At 39.6% G+C, this 12,195-nt stretch overlaps 2 protein-coding genes across 3 annotated transcripts; both read right to left on the reverse strand.

Annotated features, from left to right (window-relative positions):
* Positions 1-1,404: 1,404 nt before the first annotated feature.
* Positions 1,405-2,394, reverse strand: LOC126401447 (P2Y purinoceptor 13-like). The gene has a single exon (XM_050062696.1). The coding sequence runs from the start codon at positions 2,392-2,394 to the stop codon at positions 1,405-1,407; it is 990 nt and encodes a 329-aa protein (XP_049918653.1).
* Positions 2,395-4,913: 2,519 nt separating this feature from the next.
* On the reverse strand, positions 4,914-10,208 carry p2ry12 (purinergic receptor P2Y12). Of its 2 annotated transcripts, XM_050068472.1 has the most exons (3): positions 10,062-10,208; positions 9,487-9,747; positions 4,915-7,438 (listed from the first exon to the last, which is right to left on the reverse strand). In XM_050068472.1, exons 2-3 carry the CDS (start codon positions 9,736-9,738, stop codon positions 6,593-6,595), a joined length of 1,098 nt encoding a protein of 365 aa, XP_049924429.1. In that variant the 5' UTR covers positions 9,739-9,747; positions 10,062-10,208; the 3' UTR covers positions 4,915-6,592. The 2 variants fall into 2 exon arrangements, with proteins under 2 accessions (XP_049924437.1, XP_049924429.1); XM_050068480.1 differs by lacking the exon at positions 10,062-10,208 and having other exon boundaries at positions 4,914-7,438; positions 9,487-9,744.
* Positions 10,209-12,195: the final 1,987 nt, after the last annotated feature.

The raw sequence follows: 12,195 nt of genomic DNA on the forward strand, positions 1-12,195 counted from the left end.
CACACACACACACACACACACACACACACACACACACACACACACACACACACACACAGTTTTCCTCATTATATAGTAAGATAAGACTGCATCACAATTAGATTCTTCATCAGCTCGTGCAGTGGCATCATCTGACCAAAGGGTGGCCTCAGCTGGTAAAGCCAAGCAAAACACTGGAGCTTTTTGTCTCCTTAAACAAAGGGGGTGCAGTAGCTGCCAGGTAGATGTACTATCTAGTGGGTGGGTCTCAATTCCATTTTAGTCAAACTAATTAAAAATCTTTGGTATGGCTATAGTGACCAAAATTATTCCTGGAGTGCAGCTGATAGCATTGTGGTAACTAACAAAGTGGGTGTATTTGTATTTAATTTTAAAATTTTAAGGCACTTTATATTTACAATGCCATAACAAAAAATACAGTAAGCTACTTTATTATGAGAGTAATTAAATATAATGATATAATTTAATGAGACGATGAAAAACAGAATATTGGAAATTCATTCAGATAAAAGACTTTCCAGGGAAGCTGATAAATTTGGATTTACGAGAACTGAAGAGAAAAGAGTTTTATTGCAATTTATTTTAGCCCCTAGAATAACAGGCCAAACTTTGTTAGATAGAATTATTGTTTTATGCAGCAGGAAAATATACTTTGAGCTGAGTCCCCATTACAACCCAAACTCCTACTGGCTGCAGTCAGTAAAAGTGATGAAGATAAAGGGGATGATTTATATATTCTCAACTTTACTCTTTCACTGTTTTATCATACGGATTAGTAAATCCCCATATAAACCACATGGGAGTAAAGACTGCATCATTACTCAGACTGTTGGTTGGACTGTATCTGCAGTGACCTCATCGCAGGACAAACTAAACAAAGGAAGACTTCAAACTTAAATTTATTGGTAGAGGTTTCACAATAACACATCAATATCAGATTAAGAGTTGAGTTGTGAGAACTTGAAAGAAAAAATGTACTTAAATAAATACACTGTATATTTATACACACATAGCTGCAGTACACTGTACATTCATAAAAGATATGCAGCTCTAAGACATGACCACATGTGAATTTATGTGTTTAAGTGGTTTTTCTCACCTAATTTAAAACATAATAACAATATTTGTATGTGTATTTCCGCAGTAAAATTGATATGTTTATCTTGCCCTGCTTCTCTTAATGGACCTTTACTCTCAATAGATGCTAATCCTCACTACGCCACTAGAGGGCAGTACAACATAAAAGTAAAGATCTGAAGTTGCTGTGAGACTACTAGGGTTTCTACTGCAAAGATTATATTTGCCTCCAAAAATTAAACCCGCAGCCTAATTATTGACTAACAATATGTCATTTATGTCTAACTTTTTAAAGGCACTTCTCTTGATGACTAATAACTCTTCCTCCTACTGTGAAACATCCTCATTTTCCCCTGAATACACCCCGACACAGATCCCTCTAGCTTTCATCATATCAACCAGTTTGTCTCTGTACTCCTTGCACAGATAGATGTAGAGAAGAGGATCCAGGCAGGCGTTAGTGGTAGACACCCACAGGGTCAATTTATGGACTATCCCCACCCACATTTGAGCACAGATATCAATATGAAAGATTTCGTACAGTGTGAATGGGACACGCATCACGTGGAGAGGCACAAAACACAGAAAAAACACGAGGAGGATCAGGAAGACTCGCAGCTTGGTCCTCTTCTTTCCCTGGCTGTTGTTGCTCCCTGAGTTTCTGAAGGACTGCAGGACTTTCAGGGTGATGCAGATGTAGCAGAACACGATCAACATCAGGACGAGCCAGAAAAGAGTCTCCATAAATAGAACCACAAACTTGTGAAATGTCACACCGGCTGGACTTTTCTGGGACAAGCAGAAATTTCCAGTCATATTAACAGGAACCTGATCTGTTAGAATGATTGTTGGGATGGCTGTACCGCCAAACAACACCACCCAAACAGATGTGGACATGGCAACACTAGAGACCACGCTTTGTCCTAACAGCTTTCCACACGGCCTAACGATTTTGAAGAAGCGGTCGAGGCTGATGAGACCCATTAAAGCGATGCTTGTGTACAAACAGCAGTAGAAAATGACACTAGAGTAACGGCAGGCAAACATCTTTAACTGAACTGCTGCTTCAGGAAGCTGGCTAGCTGCCATCGGCGGGAGCGTTAGCGTCATGAGCAGGTCAGCAGCCACCAGGTTTTTGAGATACACTATGAAGGTAGAGGTGGACCGGAGGTGCAGAGACACCCACGCTGCGACCCCATTGAGCAGTAATGCAAAGGGAAACAAGAAGAAGAAGAGGTACGAGACAGCCACATCTACCGTCACAAGACTGTATGAAACACAGCCAGAGGTGGAGGGTGCTGTGTTGTTGGACACCATCATAAAACCTGGAATAAAGAAAAACAAAAAAAAACAGGACATCAAAGAAACATTCAGCTTTTTAATACGATTGTTCTCACATATTTACAACTTTTTCATAATATTTTACCTCATTATCATGACTTTATTCAAGTAGTTAAAAAGCGCCTGTCACCTCTGACAACAAGCAATTTGTGGAGGAGCTTAATTCCAAATGTGACGGTATGCACACTTTGTTTCCCCCAACCATACTTGGCCATTATTCGAGCACGGTCCCACTCCGACGTCATTGAAATCCGGTGCTTGGGCAGTGAAACCAATGAAAATAGCCATCCTTTAATGCCGGCATGATAAGCGGCCGGTTGCCGTTATAGCTAAACAGTGCCCAGCAGAGTCAGGGGGAAACACGGCAGGACAAGGACGAAAGTTACGGCAACAAAAGTCCGAGTAGGGTGGGTGGGTCCAACAAACATCAACTTTCACCCAAGAGAGCGGTGTTTGTGTCCTGTAAAATTCTAAAGCCAAACTCTGTTCTTTTTTCCTAAACCTAATCCTGTTTTGTTGCCTGAACCCAACCATGTGCATTTGTTGTTGAAGGGGAAAAAAAAGGTCAATAAGCGGAGTTGTACCATTTATTTTGAAAGAGACTATGTAAACAACCAACACATCCAGGGTACCTTGCATGTGGTATGTGGACATTGAAAGTCCATGAACAAAACGTCAATAAGTGATGAGGTTGAGATGAGAATACGTTGATCATTCTGCCTTTGGGAAACAGCCAATAGCAGATCACTGGATGCAGCAGTGGATTGGTTGACCATCAGTAAAGTTGTCTCGCAGCTATACCGATGCTTGGCCTGCTGGTAGAAGGGTGACATCATCTGGCCGAGCTACAACCGACATGAAATGCTGGTGTTCTGTTGAGCAGCCTTTGGTCGTCTTGATGCTTTGTCCTTTTAGCATGGCCGACCAAAGCTGCTTTGCCATGCTGTCACCATCAAACTTTTGGTGCAGAGCCTTCATCTAGTATGGAGCCACTCTCAAGCCATGTATTATATTTGTCGTTCGAAAGCCTTACATTATTAAACATGCACTTCTAAGGCATTGTGGATAGGCAAATTGCTATCATTTGCTAACTTTTACCGCCACTGACTAGCTGTGTATGCCAAAGTGAATCATACTAGTGATGGTTGAATGGTTACACAGTGGGTTCTGTAGGCCCTGCAGACCAAATCCCAATGCTGATCTTTTGCTTTTGATTCATATTTGTGAAGTACACCTTGGAAGTAAAAGAAGCAGTGTTGATCAGTTGCTACAAAGGCTGCATCGAGGTGAACTTAGTGATTTCAAAGTAAATGGCGAGGTCCAGGGCACTGAGAACTACTACTGCCCTAATGTTTCCTGCTGTCCTGTTGAACCTGATTTGCATCGGTCATCAGTTTAAAAGACATTTGCTACTATGATTTGGTTTTGAATGCTCAACCAGAGCATTTGAATGCATCCTGGACACTGAACCTGACACTTCAACTTTTGACACTGACTGACTGAAGTTATGCAATTGCTTAATTTGTTTTCATCATCTCATTAACAACACAAGAGCAAAATGATAACGTTGGTTCCTCACATAAAGACATGACACAGAATATACCAACTTTTAGGACCTGGTGTTGAGTCACAGATCTTTGTTAAGCTTCTTCATTTCATCTCCTTTGTAATTGGTTTGGATTTGATAAATGTAATGAGTAGATGTTTGACCTGGTTCATCTCACCAGTGTCTAACATGTTCCATGTTTATTTATGCAGTTAAATTTAGATTGATATTGGGTCAAGAATGAATTATTATGACCATAATGCCCAGTATAACAGAAGCAAGCACTTGTTTGATTGTAATGAATCTGAGCATGAAAACTGAATTAAATCCTCTGAATAATCTTTGCACAATGACTGTAAGTCTATTATAGTCTCTCTGTCTCTAATCATTATAAGGCCATTTCATTCTAGAAAGTTCTTTGACCAGGCCCATTTTTAAGTCTCTCAGAATAAATACAGTTAACTCAACAGCATTAAAGTGTTAAGCTATTTCATGTTTGCTCTAAATCACACATTCTATACATATAACAAGAGAGTTTTATTTATTTAATCACCTCTTAGTCTAATCTAATCTTTCTCCAAAATATTCTGAAACAAAATGCATTATTGAGTCACTCACCAGCTTTGATTATCTCCCTCTCTCTGTGTAGCCTGGGACATTAACACCTTCACCTTCAAGATAAATCACCAAAGTGTGTCAGCCTCTTCAACCAGAGATGCAAATCCAAGAACAGTGAGCTGCTGTTGGGGGAAAGAGGATTCAAATGACATAGCTTGTGGTAAAGCCTGTGTTTTTAGGCAACTTTAATTTGTCTTTGAACATCAAATCTATCTATCTATCTATCTGTCTATCTATCTATCTATCTATCTATCTATCTATCTATCTATCTATCTATCATACTGGATGTATAATTCATTTTCCAAAGGTACAACAAATAATGAAACTGTCATTACATCTTAACTTCCTTTATTGTTGTTTCCTTATGCACTTCTGTAGAACTGGTAGATCCAATAACAGCCCACCATATTACCACAGATACTTGCTTGCTTACAGTAGATGGGGATCATTGTCAGCAGCAAAACTAAACAACAGTAAACCAGACATAACAGTTTGACACATTTATCTGCTGTATGATCAGACCATGCTAACACAATTAATCAGCAACACCTTCACGCACATGCAGCAATAAGAGATCACTGTGTATTGACAGGAGATCACTCGAGGCGTATTATACAGGCTGACTATTTTAGAGAAGTACTGTGGATATAGATTTATTTACATAAATGAACCAATTTCTTCTTTTCAAGATAAGAGGTTATGAGAACGTGTCAGAGGAACTAGTTGTTATTATGACATGGAATAGAGAACCAAAAGAAAAACAAAGAAAACATGTCAGTGTCAGTTCTTATGGTCTGACACATCACCAGCAAAAAAACTTTGTATTGATAATTATACTTTATCTTAGTGGCAACATTATTGTCTCTTTTCTACCGACAGTGAAAGAGAAGTTGATTGCTTTAAGTTACAATGATAAAACTGTGGGTTTTTAAATGAATGGTTTTGCAAATCAAGATACGATCAAGATATTGTTAACAACATATGAGAGAAAATAGTTCACCATGTCTGTCATCTGTATTTCTCTAATGTTTAGTCACAAAACTGAACTTGGATTTGATCCAGTTCTTAGCAACAGGACATCTGGCCCAGTCATCATGAGAAGATGTAGGAGTTGCACGTTTCTGCAAACCACAAATGTGTTTCATTTGCACGTTTCATATGTATCATATCAAAGTTTTTAAAGTGATGTAGTACACGAGTCACAGTTTGAGACCAACAAACAAACAAGCAACCCACCACTGTTTTTTAGTGGCTTTTTTGCCACCAAACGTGGGTGTTTTTTAGCACTTGAGGCGGATGTGGCTCAGAGGTAGAGCGGGTCGTCCACCAATCTAAAGATCAGCAGTTTGATCCCCGGCTCCTCCGGTCTGCACGTCTAAGTATCCTTGAGCAAGATACTGAACCCCAAATTGCTCCCAATGGCTGTTCCATCGGTGTGTGAGTGTGTTAAAACTGAGTAGCAGGTGGCACCTTGTATGGTAGCCTCGGCCACCAGTGTGTGAATGGGTGAATGTGACTTGTACTGTAAAAAGCGCTTTGAGTGGTCGGATGACTAGAAAGGCGCTATACAAGTGACATACAAGTGCAGGTCCACTCTGTCACTGTTCTTCCACTGGGGATAGTGCCATGAAAACCAGCTGTTTTTAAAAGAGAAATTGTTGCATTTCCAGCGGGGGTTGTTATTCCTAATTAAAACTGAGTTGTCTTTGTGCCTAAACATAACCACACGTTAACCTCATTCATTCATTTTCTGTAACCACTTATCCTGTTAGGGATCGTGAAGGTGCTGGAGCCTATCCCAGCTAACATTAGGCCAGAGTCGGGGTACACCGAGTTGTTGAAATGTAAAGTTTCAACATATCTGCCACATAATACCATAAATGTTAAGTATCTGTGGTTTGCAGAGACGTGCAATGCCGCCATGTTTTCTGCAGACTGGGTTAGGACATCATCACAGAACTTCAATGTTCAGATACCCCAATACAAAAGTCTTCATCATGTCCAGTGGTTTTATGCATGGAGAGAAGAGTCTCTCAGTGCGGTGCTGCCTGTGTCCGAGTCTGACCCTCTCCCTGTGAGCCAGCTACAGGTCCCAGCCGGCAGCCGCAGGGTCTTGAACAGAGTGGTCCTGAAGGACTTACAGAGGAAGAAGTAGATGAGAGGGTCCAGAACAGAGTTTAAGGATGAGAGGAAGAGTGTGCTTTCCTTCAGCTGGAAGAAGAAGAGTTTGAGTTTACAGTCAAAGAGAACCCCTCGGGTCTGGCTCATGGTGTACGGCACACGGGCGAAGTGAAACGGCACGAAGCACACAAAGAACACAGCCAGAACCAGAAACACGTTTGCATTCATTTTTCTTTTGGCCTGGTGGGGTTTCCGAGTCGATGCCTCTCCTGGTGCTCGACATATCGTCCCTCCAGTGCTGTGGGCCTTAGTGCGGGAGTAGGATCTGTACAGCTCCTTGGTGATTAGAGTGTAGCAGACGATCACAGTCACAAGGTTGCTCCAGAAAATAACTTGACAGACATGATTTACCACCTCATGCCAGTACAGCCCAGCCTTAGTCTTCAGGTCACTGCACTTGAAATAAGGAGACGTTGGGGTTTTACTGGTCAGGATGACGTTAGGCAAACAGATAACCAGCAGAAAGGTCCAGATGGCTCCTGAAAGGATTTTGCGACGTGCCAACCGGGCTGCGTTAGTCCCTCTAAAGGGCTTGAGGGTCTTTCTGCAGCGGTCGATGCTGATGAGGCCGAAGAAGAGGATGCTGATGTACATGGTGAGGTAGAAGAGCACAGAAGAGACGCGGCACACAAATATACGCAGCCCAGTGGAAGCCATGTTGGAGTCTGCTAACACCTGCAGAAACACAACAATACAGTGTAGAAGACTGGATACTAGGTGCTCAAATTCAAGTCATACAGCAGAGTATAAAATACTAATATATAATAATAATAATAAATCTAAATAGCCATTGTTTATAAAGGGATTCTAAGTTGTAACTAATGACTGGCTTGTAATTCAATATAAATCTATAAAGCTATTAAATAAAATCATTGAATTGAGGGTTGCCAGGTTGTGGGAAATCTTTCTGACTGGTGTTTATGATTCTTTGGCAGGACACTTTTTCTTTGTAGCTGCAGGGCTTTTGGTGCACGATCCATTTATTAACTGTTTATTAACATTTACCGCAGACTTGATGGATTACTGTAAGAAAAAAACAAACAAAACCAAACCAAACAAAATCCTGTATTAACCTTTGTAACTGCAGATTGCTTACTAAGTTTTTATAATAGCTTATTCATGTAAGAAATTCCAGGGGCTGGTTGCACAAATCACCTTAAGTTAGGATTTTCAGTTTTCCTTAAAGTCCTAATTAAGGTTTCTTCAAAATAAAATTGGTTGCACAAAATGCCCTTAACTTGTTTTCTTACAGTGTCCTTGAAATGTTCAATTAAGTATTTATGGTTTTCGCCTTGTCTTGGTCTTATACTTAAGGAATCCCTAGACTGGTGCACAAAAAACCTTAGCATCCAAAGCAAGATAAAAAAAACAAACAAACAAAAAAAAAACCCTAACTGCAGCATAACCAAGTTTATGGTGATAAATGAGAAGAGTAGAGAAGAGTGTTCTGCGACCAGGAGAACCTAGTGGATACACTTGATTTTACACTTTAGATTTGACTGAATTGATTTTCGTTGCAATGTCTTCCATCAGTCATTTCCAGTTTTCTGGTATTTGGGGATCAAATGTACTTTGCACTTTGTGCTTTCTATGACTGTATTCCTCCTCTGACCAATATGGTTTTCTTCTGCCATTTTTTCACTATCTAACTGTAGGACAACTTTGTGAGACAAGTCCAAGCAAACAAACAATCTCCAAACTTTTACTGTTGTAAAACTTCTTTCAGTTCAGTCAAAGAGTTAATGATTTTCCTTAACCAAGGAAACCTTTTAAGGGATTCTGTGCAACTGTGTAAGTCTGTAAGAAATTAAGTCCAAGTGCCATACTTAAGGAGAAAACTTAAGGTGTTTTGTGCAACTGGTCCCAGACCCTTTAGCAATGACTATTAACATGTGTAACTTCAAAATGGTCTTAACTGAAACAGATTAGAGTCATGACGAAAAAGAGAAGAAAAAACGGATCTGCATCACGTAATAACGCGAAACATTTACTTTTATAACAAGATGTTTTTTTCACATTTTATCAAGATATTTTCATGTTATGACAAAATATATGTATGTTATTACTACACAATATGAAAACAATAAATTACCATGTGTTTACATGACATGTTTCATGTTATAACAAAATAAAAAGTGTATTGTTATAACAATTAAAGTTGCTTGTTATAACATAATAAGTTTGTATGTACTAATAACGTGAAAATATCTTATCATAACATAAAAATATTTTTTTAAAATATGAAAAACATCTTGTAATAACAGTAAACTTTTCACATTACTACATAATACTGATCCTTTTTTTTCTGGCATGGCAGCAATATGCCACCATATGCACGCACATATGAGTTAAACACCCCATTTTTTTTTAGGCATATTTGCCTTTAATGACAGGACAATTTGAAGTGTGAAAGGGGGAGAGGGGACATCTTGCAGCAAAGGGCCACGGACTGGAATCGAATCCGTGGCTGCTGTGACAAGGACACTGCCTTTGTACATGAGGCACCCACTCTACCCACTGCGCTTCTGGGCACCCCAGTTAAACACCCTTCATTAAAGAGTTATTAAATTTCTAACAGCAGTCTTGATGCTACAACTGAGCAACCCAAATGTTGCTCTTATGAACGACCTCCTACTATTCTATTAGAAATTGTTTAATAACCCTCAATAAAACCACCAGCTACAACTTATTAAATTGTGCTTCATAAATAAATGGTGCCAAACCTTGAAAGGGAATGTGAAGGTCATGACGACGTCCGCAACCACAATATTCTTCAGGTAAATAATGAAGTGAGACTTAGAGGGGATGCGGAAAAACACCCATACAGCCACGCTGTTGAGCATAAGCCCCACCAGGAAGAGAAAGGAGTAGAGGACGGGAAAAACCACCGTCTTCAAAGCGTTGTCGCGGGAACAAGTGCTGTTGGTGTGGCTGTGATTGCCAGTGAGCAGGGAGGAAGTCATATTTCTCTCCATGAGTGCCGTCTGGAAAGAATACAACAGAAAAGTTGAAGTTAAGTACACTCCTAGAATTAAGAGTCATTAATATAACTGCATCAGAGAGGGTGGACAAATAACTTAAGCCTGGCAATTTTACAGTTGACAAATGTTCAATTTGTGTAAAGACTGCTGATGGCTGAACAATGGAACAATTCTAAAAGCAGTGTTTGATATCTGCACTTCATGCCTTCATGTAGCCTACCTTTGAAATCTGCAGTAGCCGTGCAATAGAAGTACATTTCAACATTTGAACAAGATGTAAATGTATAACAATTATAATTTAAGGATTTGTAACTGACCTGTTAAACTGTGTCAGTGAAGTCTCATCAAACTCCCAATGCAGTCCTATTGAGATTTTTGGTCCCTCTCGCTTCTGTATTCTTTACAAGTGTGATCTGAAACCGACCATCTGTCAGCTCCAGACAGTTTCAATGTTTCAAACAAGTGTGTGTGCATGTGTGTGTGTAGGTTGGTGGTACATAAGTCACAGGAAGACTTTCTCTTTTTCTTCTCCTTTCTCTTTCCTGTCACGAGGAATGACTAAAGACTTAATTTCTAGGTCTATAATAACAGACGTGAGGACTCTCAAGTTTTGGTGTATTAATTGGCCCCAGAGGGCAACTGATTTCCAGCTGATAATCACTAAGATAACACGAGACCAAGACATCTTATAAACAAGACACAAAATCACATTAGGCTAATTTGAAGGCCTCATTATGTGCTTTAGTTGGACACATGATTTTTTATGGTGGACTCTCTCATATTGACAAGTTGTTTGGATTAAAGTGTCAAAAGGCTATAAACATGCGACCCCTCATTTGTTTTTGAGATGTGTATTACGAGCTAATGTGTTTCCTCTTATTCACTTATTTTGCTGTGTAATGTCCATCACTTCTGCATTATTTAAAACTGTGGTGAAATACACTTTTTTGTATGTTTTCTCATGAGTAATGTTTTCCTGTACTTACAGAAATGTTGCACATGAATAAAAACATTTCTTCTTATTAGAGTCACACTAACCTGTCATTTGGTTCATTAAAACAGTGTGCTCATTCTAGATATTCAGAAACAGGAACACTACAGACAGACAGGGTTATTCAATTATCATTGCATCAGGACTCACTGAAATACGTCTTTCTCTTTATTATCTATGCCAGCTTGCTCCTCTGCAGCCTATCTAAAAGCAAGAAAACACTCTGGACAGTCTCATGTGACCAACACAGGTTAAGCATAAATAAGACTCTTGATATTATACAATGCAAGCTATTTAAACGCAAACAGCTTGGAAGCATATGGTGGTAAAACAAGGATCCTGTTCAGACTGTGAACTCAGCTGCCTCCCCAGGTCATGTTGCTTTCAACGTTTTCTACCATGGGGTACATGGTCCGTGTTGTGAAACAGACATTTTGTTCCCATTTTAGCTGTTTCACCCTCCAACCTCGCGCTCTTGGAGACAAAGCATGAAGAAACTTCCCCAAACTGTTGTCTGTTATAATGCCTAGCAGACACACTCCTGTCCAAAAGTCTTTAAGATAAACAATACGCTGACATAAAATCTAAGTAAAACAGATTTTACCCAGTTTGAAGTGACCAACTCACTGTATAATCTTGTTTGTAAAGACATACATTGCTCTACCTAACAATGCTTGGCTTTTGTAGGCCGGTTTTGCTGCAGAATAAAGCGTTACCTGGGCCCAGACCTCTACATGTGTCTGGTATTTTGAGTTTTTGAGTGATGGGAGTTGCACATCTTTCAGGCCAGTGCAGGGCACACTGACATGATATGTGTGTGTCAAGTAGAGGCAAAGCAATGTATGCTGAATGATCATTCAAAAAAAATAATTAAGCTGTATCTAACATAAGGCTGATAACTCATGAAATCAACAAGTGTTTTCCTTTACGTATTGTGATAAATATGTTGATGACTATAGTAAATGGACAAATATCTACCAACTCATATGTACAGTATATTGCATCACAATAGTATCAGACATAAAAAATGGCATTGATGATAAAAGTATTTCAGTTAAAATGCAAAACAAAACCAAAAGCTAACAGGCACTAAAAGTTGAGCCAAACTGCAGCAGCAACTCTCACTGAATCAAACTCAGTCATTACAACACGAGTTGTTACAAAACAAGTGTTTGTTCAGTTTTTATTCTACTAGTCCATACCCATTAGTAGCTTTGTCACCTCAACTACCTATGCCAATCCTCAATGCCTATGTGCAGTTTCACATAGATTGACCACGTCAGTGAGTAGAAAAACGTGGGACAGACAGAATGACTGACTGACACAATGACACACTGACAGTTTCTGTGGTTATGTACAGCATACCATACCATGACTTAGTCATACCAAAAATTAGAAAAAACCCCGAAACATTCGGCCACAGGGGGAGCCACAGCGATCGGTCGCATTTTAGCCATTTT

This window comes from Epinephelus moara, chromosome 2, assembly GCF_006386435.1.
Source record: "Epinephelus moara isolate mb chromosome 2, YSFRI_EMoa_1.0, whole genome shotgun sequence".
NCBI classification, from domain to species: domain Eukaryota; kingdom Metazoa; phylum Chordata; class Actinopteri; order Perciformes; family Serranidae; genus Epinephelus; species Epinephelus moara.

Coding starts and splice junctions, on each gene's coding strand:
- p2ry12 (XM_050068480.1), bottom strand. CDS start 9,738: ATGGAGAGAAATATGACTTCCTCCCTGCTCACTGGCAATCACAGCCAC. Junction 7,439..9,486: donor CCTTCACATTCCCTTTCAAG/GTTTGGCACCAT, acceptor GTGTTTCTGCAG/GTGTTAGCAGACTCCAACAT.
- LOC126401447 (XM_050062696.1), bottom strand. CDS start 2,394: ATGGTGTCCAACAACACAGCACCCTCCACCTCTGGCTGTGTTTCATAC.